We start from the raw sequence: 12,739 nt of genomic DNA on the forward strand, positions 1-12,739 counted from the left end.
GCCATGTTTTGAAAACTTTCCTTTAAAAAAGTGTATTTGCTGAATAAATTCAGATTCTACTGTAGTTCATATAGAAAGTAGGCTAAAGTTAATCATATATATATATATATATATATATATACATACATACATATATATATATTTAAATTTACACACAGCAAAGAACACCTGAAAACTCACAATTGGACATGCATACACACACATGATCCAATAAGGCAAAGAAGAAAGAGCATGTGTTTGGAGCTAAGACTTGATGAGTCAATTTTAAAAATGATTACTATTAATTATATTACTATTAATTATATTACCTGTAAAATAGCTACTTCATTACGAAGCTGACTTTCCTGCTTTGTGGGGAACCTCATTTTATCAATTACTTTAATAGCCACATCCCTTCCAGTCTTTCTATGTTTTCCTATTAAAAAAAATAGAAAAGAAGCAAATTAACAGTTAACATACAATACAAAAGATTTGTTGGGAAGCTGTCCATAGACGGTGTGGAGAGCAGTGTGTATATACTCATATTTTTTCTTTGTTTCCTTTTCTTTCTCTACATTCTTTTACTCTTCATATTAAAAAGTGATATGTTTTCTTGCTATACAAAATTTTCATTAGTTTTCCTTTTATAGGAACTTTCCTTATCTGAAATTGCAAAATATTTAAATGTGCTTGCTTGCTGAAAAGTAATTGACCTTGCTAAATAAGTGAGCTAAATGCTCTAACTGAGGCTGTAGATACTGTCAAGATAAAAATACTAATGAAGCTGGGCAACAGTGGTTCATTCCTGTAATCCTACCTACTTAGGAAGCTAAGATCTGAGGAAAATGGTTCAATGATAGCTGGGGCGGGAAAGTCTGTGAGACTTTTACATCCAATTAATCACAAAAAAAGCCAGAAGTGGCAATGCAGGCTCAAGTGGTAGAGTGCTAGCCTTGAGCAAAAGAGTTCAGGGACAGCACCCAGGCCCAGAATTCAAGTACCAGGACCAGCAAAAACAAAACAACCCAGATAAACAACAACAACATAAAAAAAAAACTAATAAATTATGAATTAATTTTATTCTAGGTTTTGTTTTTTGTTGATTGTGGGGCTTTAACCCAGCATGGGTGCTGCCTCTGAGCTTCTTTTGCTCAAGGCTCTATCAATTTGAGCCCCAGCAACACCTCCAGTTTTTGAGTGGTTAATTGGAGATAAGAGTTTCTCTGGGGACTTTTCTGCCCAGTCTGGCTTCAAACTGTGATCCTTAGATCTCAGCCTCCTGAGTACTTAGGATTATAGGTGTGAGCCACTGGCACCTGGTTTAGTCTAGGTTTTCTTGAATCAGCAGACTGATTAACCATGGTAGATCCCATTCTGGAAGGCCTTATATTTTAGATATAAGAGACTTACAAGGTAATTGTGTTAAGTAAATAGCCACTCATTTATTCATTGATTTGAACTAGTTATTTTGAACCTATTACATATTAGACAATGTTTAAATGCTACAGATTCAAGCAGTAAAAATGACAAGATTATTAGATGTGGGTTTTTGAATAGATTTACTCAAAGATGGTATAAAAGAACAAGATTGGACACAAGGGAATGGATAAGGGTTAACATTTTCTTAATACGGGATTATGGCTTAATGAAGTACTTATATGTATACATTAGATTAACTTGAATTGAAATTAACAACCCTGAGAGCTATGCTGGTCAGATTTTATTCGTTCCATCAAGCAGATGAAGATACAGAGACACAGGGAAGGTCAATGACTTCATCCACATTCTAAGGCATAGAATAGACTAAGATCTCATTGATGCTATGATGCTAACAGTAGACAAATGCTGCCATTTGTGTCAGACTACACATTTTAGTGAGTCCATATAATCCAATATTAACTTCAATATCCCCAAACCCACAAACACATATGTGTGAACTATAAGAAAAGATACTGTTGTAAAACTAATTTCCTGATTCTTTGATACATTTTCCTTTCTGCATTTGAAATTAAGGACTGGTTCAACTTTAGTGAAAAGGATTTAGTTGAAAGAACACAAGTCAGTAGTTGAGAAAAAGGCTACCTGATCACAAGGAGATGACCAAGTAACTGATGTTTTTAAATTTCACCATTTTTCTATAATATTTGTAACAAAAAAGATTGTAGTTTCTTACCTCCATAAACAATGCCAAATTGGCCTGAGCCAAGCACCTCATCTGCAAAGATCTGGTAAACACTGCTGATATCCTATCAGAAGAAAGTAAGCAGCATTACTTTTCTCTATAAAACACTGACAGTATCTCTGATTTAGTAAATCAATGAATTTTTATAAAGCACAAAGTATTTTATGAAACAAAGGCTCTCTATATTCTAGAAAAAAACTCATACTGTGATAATGTACATATGAAGTTTTCCATAGGAATACCTATAGGAAAAATGATTTAGATAATATTTGTAGTGAGCTGCAAGAGAAATTACCATTTTTTTTTTTTTTTTTTTTTTTTTTTGTCGGTCGTGGGGCTTGAACTCTGGGCCTGGGCACTGTCCCTCAGCTCTTCAGCTCAAGGCGAGCGCTCTACCACTTGAGCTACAGCGCCACTTCCGGTTTTCTGGTGGTTTATTGGAGATAGGAGTCTCACGGTCTCTCCTGCCCGGGCTGGCTTTGAACCGCGATCCTCAGATCTCAGCCTCCTGAGTAGCTAGGATTACAGGCGTGAGCCACCAGCGCCCGGCACCATTTTTTTTTTAAGAAGAAGAACGCTAGGTACTGGTGGCTCCATCTGTAATCCTAGCTACTAAGGAGGCTGAGATCTGAGGATTGTGGTTCAAAGCCAGCCCAAGCAGAAAAGGCCACAAAACTCTTTATCTCCAATTAACTACTCCCAAAAATGCTGGAAGTGAAGTTCTGTTTAAGTGATAGAGTGCTAGCCTTGAGCAAAAGAAATTCAGGGATAATGCCCAAGCTGAATTCAAGTCCTAGGACCAACACATGCACACACATGCATAAGTATGCACACATACATACACATACAAGAAAGAACAAAGTTTTACATATTAAATTAGTAACAGACTGTTATCTTGCACTGCAAAGAGAAAGAAGAAGGGAACAGGGTAGGGTGGAGGGACCGAGACTGCTATCCTTGATTTGAAAGAAAAATTCAAAGTTCATAGTGATTTTAAGGAAAAGTATGTGAGGTAAGAAGATTATAGTATATAGCCATGCCCATTCAAAAATATGAGCAACTATACCTGAAAAGTAACTAAAAAGAAAACAAATCTGCCCCTGCCTTAAGTTTCTTCTATAACTCAGAACTTCTTAGGGCAAGTATCACCCACAAAGTTCAGTCTTAACAAACTGCCCAGTACTCTAGGCAATAAACATTTCTTTAATAAATTTTGCCACTTTATTTGATGTACCCAATTTGCATATTAGCTACAATTGTTACTTACCACATTCTCCTGGACCTGACAATTGGATACAGAGATACTGGTAGCCAAATCTTCTGTAAAATATAAGAATGGTGGTTAAGAAAAAAAAATTACTGATATCTTAACCATATATCTACTCACATATGAAGAATATATCAAACTTAAAATGTTACAATAGTTAATAAATACATTAAAAATTTACATACATGATACTAACCCATCAACAAAAAATTAAGTAAAATATGGTAACACATTTGTACAAAGTAATACTCTAAATTTTTTTTATTTTGTGCAAGTCCTAGGCTTTAAACTTTTGGGCACTGCCCTTAAATGTTTTTCATTTTGCTCAAGACTATAGTGTTCTACCAATTAAGCCATAACTCCGCTTCTGGCTTTTTTCATTGTTAATTGGAAATAGTCACAGACTTTCCTGCCTGGACTGACTTCAGACACTGGCACCAGGCTATATACTCTAAACTTAAAATTAGTAAATGATATAGGACTATAGTGAGTAAGAAAGCTAGTCGTGATGTTATATGAATTTAAGAAGGGCAGTTGAAGATGTAGTTTAATGATAGAGTGAGTATGTGTAGTCTGGCTTTCAATCATCAGCACTGACACTCCAAAAAAGTAGTTGTGGAGCACTAGTGTCTGAGCGTACTTACGTGCATGTGTGTGTATATGCGTGCATATGTATGTAAACATAATGTCTGTGATTTTTGTTTTTTGCTGGTCCTGGGGCTTGAACTCAGGACCTGGGCTCTGTCCCTGAGCCTCTCTGTGCTCAAGGTGAGCACTACTCTACCACTTGAGCCACAGTACCACTTCCAGCTTTTTTTGAGTAGTTTATTGGAGATAAGAGTCTCATGGACTTTCCTGCCCAGGCTGCCTTTGAACTGTGATACTCACATCTCAGCCTCCTGAGTAGCCAGGACTATGAACATGAGCCACCAGTGCCTGGACTGTCTGCATTTTTTTAAACATAAAAAGCATGCATCACTTCCATTAAAAATTTAAAATCAGTAAAACATATGACACTGAAATATGTCTGATATTAACTATTCAAGAAAATTGCAAAAAAAAAACCCACAACAGTGTATGACTACCTTTTTGTTAAAAAAAAAAAATGGCATCCCACGTCTTTCCTCAATCAAGAAATATACAGCAAACTATTAATTATGTTTTCTTGAGGCCAGAATATAGGATTGGGGATGTGGATGGGTATTACAAAAGTAAAGGAGGGGCTGGGAAGGTGGCTTAGTGGTAGAGTGCTTGCCTTGCATGCATGAGGCCCTGGGTTCAATTCCTCAGCACCACATAAGCAGAAAAAGCTGAAAGTAGAGCTGTGGCTCAAGTGGTAGAGCACTAGCCTTGAGCTAAAGAGCTGGGGCCAGTGCCCAGAGTTCAGGCCCCACAACTGCAAAAAAAAAAAAAAAAGGAAAAGAAAGCTTTTTCACTTTACATGTTTCTATAAAGTTTAAACGTATTGCTTTGGTAAGCAAAGAAAGTTACTGACAAGATAAAGGGAAATAAAGTAATAAATAAGAGAATAGCCATCATACATCTAGAATCTTGAACACAAAACAAAATAAAAAATTTCCTTTTGAACTCCCAATATAAAAATATAAAATAGCACCGGGCACCAGTGGCTCACACCTGTAATCCTATCTACTCAGGAAGCTGAGATCTGAGGATCCTGGTTCAAAGCCAGCCCAGGCAGGAATGTCTGTTAACCAGTTAACGACCAGAAAACTGGAAGTGGCCCTGTGGCTCAAGTGGTAGAGCGCTAGCCTTGAGCCGAAGAGCTCAGGGATAGTACCCAGGCCGAATTCAAGACCTACAACCAACCAAAAAAAAAAAAAATTAGCTATATAGAAATAAAACATCAAAGGAGGAGGCAACAATGCTGGATAAGAAATGTACTCATTACCTTGCTCATGTAAATGTAACCTCTCTGTATAGTATTTTCACAATAAAAAAACATCAAAAAATGGAAATGACTGTCAAAAATTCCATTTTAAACAAAGCCAGTTTAAATCTTTAAAATAATTCTAATTTTAAATATTAATGATTAAGAAAAGACATAGCATAAATGAAATTACTGTGTCTAAAATTCCTTTTTGGTAGTTTCTTTCCTAGTTTGTCTTCTCATTTTCCTTTAAAGACTTCTGCTATTAGATCTATCTAGTTTTAATTTTTTTTTTTTTTTTTTTGTCGGTTGTGGGGCCTGAACTCTAGGCCTGGGCGCTGTCCCTCAACTCTTCAGCTCAAGGACACAGCGCCACTTCTGGCTTTTTCTGCTCATGTGGTACTGAGAAATTGCACCCAGGGCCTCATGCATGCAAGGCAAACACTCTACCACTGAACCACCTTCCCAGCCCTCCAATTTAAACTTCTTTCTGTGTCAGACAGACATATAACAGCCAGAACAACAGACTGATAGTATTGCGCTTATGTATCAATCACTATGGTTAAATGCCTTGCATTCATATACTATTCCAGTTTAGATAATAAGAGAACTGAAGAGTCCAAGACCACATAAGTAAGTTAACAACAGAACGAGGCTTACAAGTTCAAGAATCTTCACTCTTTTGAGCAGTCCTGGGACTTGGAGCTTTCCCAGCTTGTTTGCTTGGCTGTCACTCTACTACTTGAGCCACATCTCTAGCCTTGCCTTTTTTAAGTCCCATGGACTTCTCTGCCCAGGATGGCTTCCAGCTGCAATCCACTGTATCTCAGCCTCCTAAGTAGCTCGGATTACTAGCATGACCCACTGGAACCAGGCTGTAGAATCTTTAGTCTTAACTCTTTTAGAGTCTTAACTGTCTCTAAAAGACTCTTTTAGAGTCTTGACTGCCTTTAGAGACTCTTTACTTGAGGAAGTTTAAGGTTCAGTTTGAGACAATCTCTAGATCCTTAGAAAGGACACATTAAAATATGCATGTGTATCTGTATATTTTCTGGGGAAAGGGTCATGGGTTTTAATTAAAATCTCAGAATTCTGTCTAAAACTGTCCAGAACTTAAGAACCCCTGTGAAATATCCATCAACTTGGCTTCCTCCAAGTTAATGAAACACCAAACATGGACATGACTCATAACCCTCATCCCTCTGACATATCTGTCTCTTCAACTAGAGTTAGTACAAGTTCCTCCATCTCTCCCATTTAGCTCAGCCTATCTTATTTCTACCTGAAGTCCAAATCAGACTTTTCTACTGTGCAGTCTTTGCTTACTCTTTTACTTTACTTACGATTTGAGATTTTAGAGTGTGCATTTTTTAACTATTCTAGATTATACTACCATCTAACATGTATGTTGCATTTCCCTAAACAGCTTTTACAATTCTTGAATTTCTATTGTATATCTAGCACAGAGCCTACTATGCAATAAAGAGTTGTGTAAAACACAGGTAAATTAAAATAGGTGCAAATTGGCTGACATTTATTTTTATATAATTGTGCTTATGTCTCATGAATGGTTTATCCATAATATAATGCCAAGTGGCATTATGATTTTAATCATTCATTTTTAAATTAAACATTTAATTATATATTAAAATATTTAATTATATATATTAAATTATATATTTTGTTGTCATAGAATATATTTTCAATACTTTTTTTGGGGGGGGGTCCGGTTGTGGGGCCTGAACTCTGGGCCTGGGCGCTGTCCCTCAGCTCTTCAGCTCAAGGCTAGCACTCTACCACTTAAGCAACAGCACCACTTCCGGCTTTTTTTCCCCCCAGCTTATGTGGTGCTGAGGAATCGAACCCAGGGCCTCATGCATGCAAGGCAAGCGCTCTACCACTGAGCCACCTTCCCAGCCCCTTATTTTTTAATACTTTTAGTATTTTTGGATGTTTTAATTTGCTTAAACAATAGTAGTTCTGCCTTTACAGAGTTCATGGATATGATAAAAACACAGTACATTTTTATTTATTTATATCCCACCATGAAACAGAGTACAAATACTAGTCACTAAGTGACCTCGTAGATGCTAAACATTCTTCTTTATGTAAGTTCCTTTTCACAATTCTAGGAAGTAGGGACTTCTACAGAGAGGTAAAGTACTTGAATAACATCATATAACAGATTGTTCTCACTGGAATGCCTAGTTAAAGGCACTGTTTGAGTATATGATTATATCATAATTTCACAAGAGTAGTTTACTAATGATATTGGTTACTTAAGGCAAAACTTAACAGGAAACATTAAAAATGGACAAAAGTACTGGGTGTTTGTGGCTTATACCTATACTACTACTCAGAAGGCAGAGATCTGAGAATTGAGGTTTGGAGCCAGCTTGTTTGAGGAGACAAATCTAAGAGATGTATTTCAAATTAACCAGAAAAAAGCCAGAAGTGGAGCTGTGTGTGGTTGAAGTGGCATTATACAAGCCATGAGCGTTGAGTGTGTGCATGGTTCAAGCTGTAGTAACCAGCAGAAAACAAAGCATAAAGAAAAAAAAAACTGCACAAGAAACACAACTATATTCTACCCCAAATGCTTAAAAATAAAGCAGCTTATTGCTTACTGTGCTCTTTCCCTTGGCCAGGAGAAGTGCAAACACTTGCTTGAGGGGTCACAGGCATGAGAGCTTGGCGAATTGCTTTCTCCCAGCTCTGTGCTATATCAAGTCCAACTCCAGTGGCAGCTAGAACAGGATTGTGAGAGCTGTCCCCATTGTTCTCTCCAACAAAGTATACCATAGTATCAGTGATGATTTCAAAACAGTGTGGGTTGCTGCCTTGTGAAATGTTTGTGAAATCTCGTGGTGAAGATACTCGCAGAATTTCTGAAAGTGGAATTTCCTGAAATAAAAAAGTTATGCATTGAAAAGTGTGAATATTTGTTTTTATTTTCAATACTCTAAAGAACTGAAGATAGGTATTTTTAAGAATGCACATGGAGGGCTGGGAAGGTGGCTCAGTGGTAGAGCGCTTGCCTTGCATGCTCAAGGCCCTGGGTTCGATTCCTCAGCACCACATAAGCAAAAAGAAAAAAGCTGGAAGTGGCGCTGTGGCTCAAGTGGTAGAGCACTAGCCTTGAGCTGAAGAGCTGAGGGACAGTGCCCAGGCCCAGAGTTCAGGCCCCACGACCGGACCCAAAAAAAAAAAAAAAAGAATGCACATGGAATACAAAGGTCATTCCTCATATAGTTTCTGCCTTAAATGACTTGTACATTCAGAATATTATAGGCACAGCATGAGGGTCATTGTAAGATGCAGGGAAGATTTAAGGGGGGTAATTTACCACAGTGTCTAACAACTATCATTTTTTTTTTTTTTTTTTTGGTCAGTCGTGGGGCTTGAACTCTGGGCCTGGGTGCTGTCCCTCAGCTCTTCAGCTCAAGGCGAGCGCTCTACCACTTGAGCTATAGCGCCACTTCCACAACTATCAATTTCTATTTTAAATCAATTCAATAGTTACTGTTCTAGTGGCTGCTTTTTTTTTTCTTTCAAGATAGATACCTAAAGTCAATAAACAGCAGAAATAATGACAAAAAAACAAATATCTGGGTCACTCTATGTTGCATAAGCACTCCATTGTGGTTCTTGCCATTGGATTAAACTACTAGTCATTCAATGTTCACTCCAAACATCAGGCAAAAACAACAACAGCAAAAAAACCCAAAACAAAAAAAAAACAAAAAACTCCATTAAAATAAACCCCAAATTATAAAATAAGGCATCAGCAGCAAACATGATTTCTTTCTCAAAGATAGAGTCTCTTTTCCTAGGCTGGCTTTGAAATTTGGTGCTTAAGGCATTCTCCTGCCTCAGGCTCCCTAACAACTAGAACCACTCTAAGCAGGAAACCTAGTTTCACCCATTTTTAAGCTTCTTTCTCTCCCAACCCCCTTCAGTCATGGGGTCTGAGCTCAGGGCTTGGGTGCTGTCCTTGAGCTCTTTTGCTCAAGCTAGCACTCTACCCCTTTGAGTGCTACTTCCAGTTTTCTGTGGTTAACAGGAGGTAAGAGTCTCAGGGACTTTCCTACCAGATCCTCAGATCTCAGCCTTCTGAGTAGCTAGGTGTGAGCCACCAGCACTCGGCTAAAGTATTGTTCTGTTTTTTTTTCTTTTTTTTTGAGCGAGATCAGGACTTAAATCTGGTACCTGATGCTTTGCCTCATTAGTTAGCACTCTACCAACCCCTCATTTTTATGTTTTCTAAGGGTAAGGAGGTGTTGCAGAGGAAGGGAAGATTAATTAGAATACACTGATTATACACATGGAAATGTCATAATGAAACCCTCCTTTATATAAACTAATGCTTACAAAAAAAGTCACAGAATTGATAGGTTAATTCCATTGCTGCCTTTAGCTACGAAGAGACTCAAGTTTTTTTCTTTATGCCTCATCTACATAAGCAATCTTCACGTGACTTTCTACGTAGCCTACTCTAAGTCATGGTATCCAGATGTGAAGCAGCAGCAAACTGCAAGTTCAAAAATTCACATTTAGCAACACAAAACAATCTATGATAGTGGAGCTCTGTGTGTGTGTGTGTGTGTGTGTGTGTGTGTGCGCACACACACACACATATTGAAGGGAAAAAGAGAAGGTATAGAAAACAGCTGCTTCAAAAGAACCTAACATGGGCTGGGAAGGTGGCTCAGTGGTAGAGTGCTTGCCTTGCATGCATCAGGCCCTGGGTTTGATTCCTCAGCACCACATAAGCAGAAAAAGCTGGAAGTGGATGGAGCTGTGGCTCCAGTAGCACTCGCCTTGAGCTGAAGAGCAGAGGGACAGTGTTCAGGCCCAGAGTTTAAGCCCCATGACCGACAAAAAAAAAACAAACAAACAAACCAAAAACGTAACAGTGACTGCTAATAAACTGCATTAAGCAAAAATATATTTTCATGTTTTTCCTATGTAATATTCTTACCTTGTAATATTTTGATCCAGATTCATTTTGAAATAATGTTAGACATTTGCTGTCAAGTCTCCAATAATGCCTTTTTCTCTATAAAATAGAGGTCAGAAAACTGGTTAGGTTAAAAAATAATGTACTTTTCCTTTAAACCCCAACATGAATTTGTATTTTCGAATAGGCTGAAAATTCTCAAAACATAAAAAAGATGTATAGAGAGAATCACTCATATCCTATTCTTCACTCTTATTCTAGTGAAGGCAATAGTGTTAGGCTCTGGAGAATCATTTACAAGAAATATAAGTATCCACACATAAATATCTATGAATTCATCTATGGGCTAAATTTATAGAAGCTGAATCATTCTATCAAAAGATGTGCATATATCATTTTTTGATAGTACTAAAGTATTCTAAAGTTTAGAGTTATCAGAAAAACATGAGATTATGTATTATACAGATCCTCACTAATGCAGCTATAAAACTTCTTGATCTCTGATATACTGAAAAGTAAAAACTGGTATTTCATGCAAGTTTAAATCAGTATTTCTTTTATTATAAATAAAATCAAGCTTGTTTGTTTGTACCATACTTATTTTTGGACTCAGGGACTTGTACTCATGCTTGACTTTTTCACTCAAGGCTGGTGCTCTGCCATTTGAACCATACCTCCAGTTTTAAATCAAATCCTGAAGTTTAACGCATTTGTATTTTCTTCCCTGTGAACTCTGTTCATATTCTTTGCCTATTTTTCTCCTGTGCTATAGTAATTTTCTAGTCAATTTGGTAGCATTATTCATATATTGTGAAATTAATTCATTTACCATATGAGTTAAGAAGACATTTTTCCAGTTTGCCATTGTTTTGCTTTTGGTATTTGCCATACAGAATTTTTCTGTGAAACTTTTTATTGATCTTTATTTTGTTTTCTTTTCTATTGACAGTTGATAAAGTAACCCTCCTACGGTTGTCCTTATTGGTTTATTTACAATTAAGTCTATGATCCATTCAGGTTACAAAGTATTAGGTATATTTCTGTATTAATTCTTTTTTTGTTGTTGTTGTTTTTTTTTGGGTCCAGTCGTGGGGCCTGAACTCTAGGCCTGGGCACTATCCCTCAGCTCTTCAGCTCAAGGCTAGCTCTCTACCACTTGAGCCACAGCGCCACTTCCGGCTTTTTTCTTTTTGCTTATGTGGTGCTGAGGAATCGAACCCAGGGCCTCAGGCATGCAAGGCAAGCGCTCTACCACTGAGCCAACTTCCCAGCCCTATTAATTCTTTTATGATGACACATGGTTGTGCTAATATCTGGTAGTCTTTTCCCTATTTGATATACTATGTTGGACATATGATTAAATTCTTTAACATATATTACTTCAAGTTTCATTTCAAAGGATATGGACAATAAAACAAAAATATATAATTGAAGACTGTATTGTTATATGTAACTTTATTGAAACTAGTGAAGTGTATCAAGTACTTCATTTTATTCTTAGAAGGCTTAATGGTAATCTATTCAGTAAATTAAAAAAATAATAATAGTTACTAATATTTATTGAGTGCTTACTATATGCCAAACTTTAGTCTATAAGCTCTTTACAGCATTTGATCTATGAGATTTACAGCTACTTATGCTGGTTTCACAGATGAAGAATCTGAGGCCTTTTCCAAGTTTACAATTTTAGTAAGTCACAGTCTAGCTCCCAAGTCTATATTTTTAAATACCAAACTTCGCTGAATCTTCATTATCAACTGTTACCACACTGTAATTTCACTATTTCTCTTCTTTGCTAAACAGATCTAAAAGGTAACCTGTATATTTACAGTACATTTAAAGCCTACATAAAAACTGTTTCTTATCTTTGCAATAATTTAGGGTAACTTTTCAGATGAAGCTCTAGTTCATTTCACTTTTATCTGAATTTCTTTTGAGTTGTTACTTTTCACTGTGGCATACTATCAGATCCTTTTAAAATCCTGAATGGCCTTCCATTTTATAAAGATAATACACTGTACATTTAAAATTTTTTCTTTACAAGAATAATTATAATTCCAGCTTGTTACATATCCCTATAGGACATAAAATGTCTTAAGCTATATATTAAGGTATTTGTTAAGACATCTACCACATGTATCCACTTCATCCTCATTTTGAAGCAAAAAATGCATGAAATAAAACTCATAGTCAAGCTTTTCTAGAATATTAAAATATGATTACTGACCAGATTATCCTTGCTGGTATAATGCACCATCCACCCTTCCTTCACCATTGTGCTGCTCTTCCTCTTTGTGTGCTTTATGGATTGTACAACTCTCATTAGCGGAATATTATTGCTTGTTGATGGACTAAAAAATAGTTATAATCTATAATAAATATTTGTAATTCTCATTTGAAATAAGCATATATTCCAGTCTCACTGAGCTAAAATATTTCAAACTATCTGAAGACCACGATTAC

General features: G+C 36.6%; 1 protein-coding gene across 3 annotated transcripts in view; it reads right to left on the reverse strand.

The window, feature by feature from the left end:
* Prkd3 (protein kinase D3) overlaps window positions 1–12,739 on the reverse strand; it is a 73,674-nt gene that overhangs the window by 12,453 nt on the left and 48,482 nt on the right. For 2 of the 3 annotated variants that reach the window (XM_070025387.1, XM_070025388.1), the window contains 6 exons: window positions 12,504–12,627; window positions 10,298–10,375; window positions 7,944–8,220; window positions 3,429–3,481; window positions 2,153–2,225; window positions 309–415 (listed from right to left, as the gene is read on the reverse strand). In XM_070025387.1, coding sequence (XP_069881488.1) covers window positions 309–415; window positions 2,153–2,225; window positions 3,429–3,481; window positions 7,944–8,220; window positions 10,298–10,375; window positions 12,504–12,627 — 712 coding nt within the window. The remainder of the gene's footprint in view (window positions 1–308; window positions 416–2,152; window positions 2,226–3,428; window positions 3,482–7,943; window positions 8,221–10,297; window positions 10,376–12,503; window positions 12,628–12,739) is intronic. The other variant, XM_070025389.1, reaches the window with a different exon arrangement.

This window comes from Dipodomys merriami, unplaced genomic scaffold (genome assembly GCF_024711535.1).
Source record: "Dipodomys merriami isolate MVZ:Mamm:240054 unplaced genomic scaffold, mDipMer1.0.p SCAF_17, whole genome shotgun sequence".
NCBI classification, from domain to species: Eukaryota; Metazoa; Chordata; class Mammalia; order Rodentia; family Heteromyidae; genus Dipodomys; species Dipodomys merriami.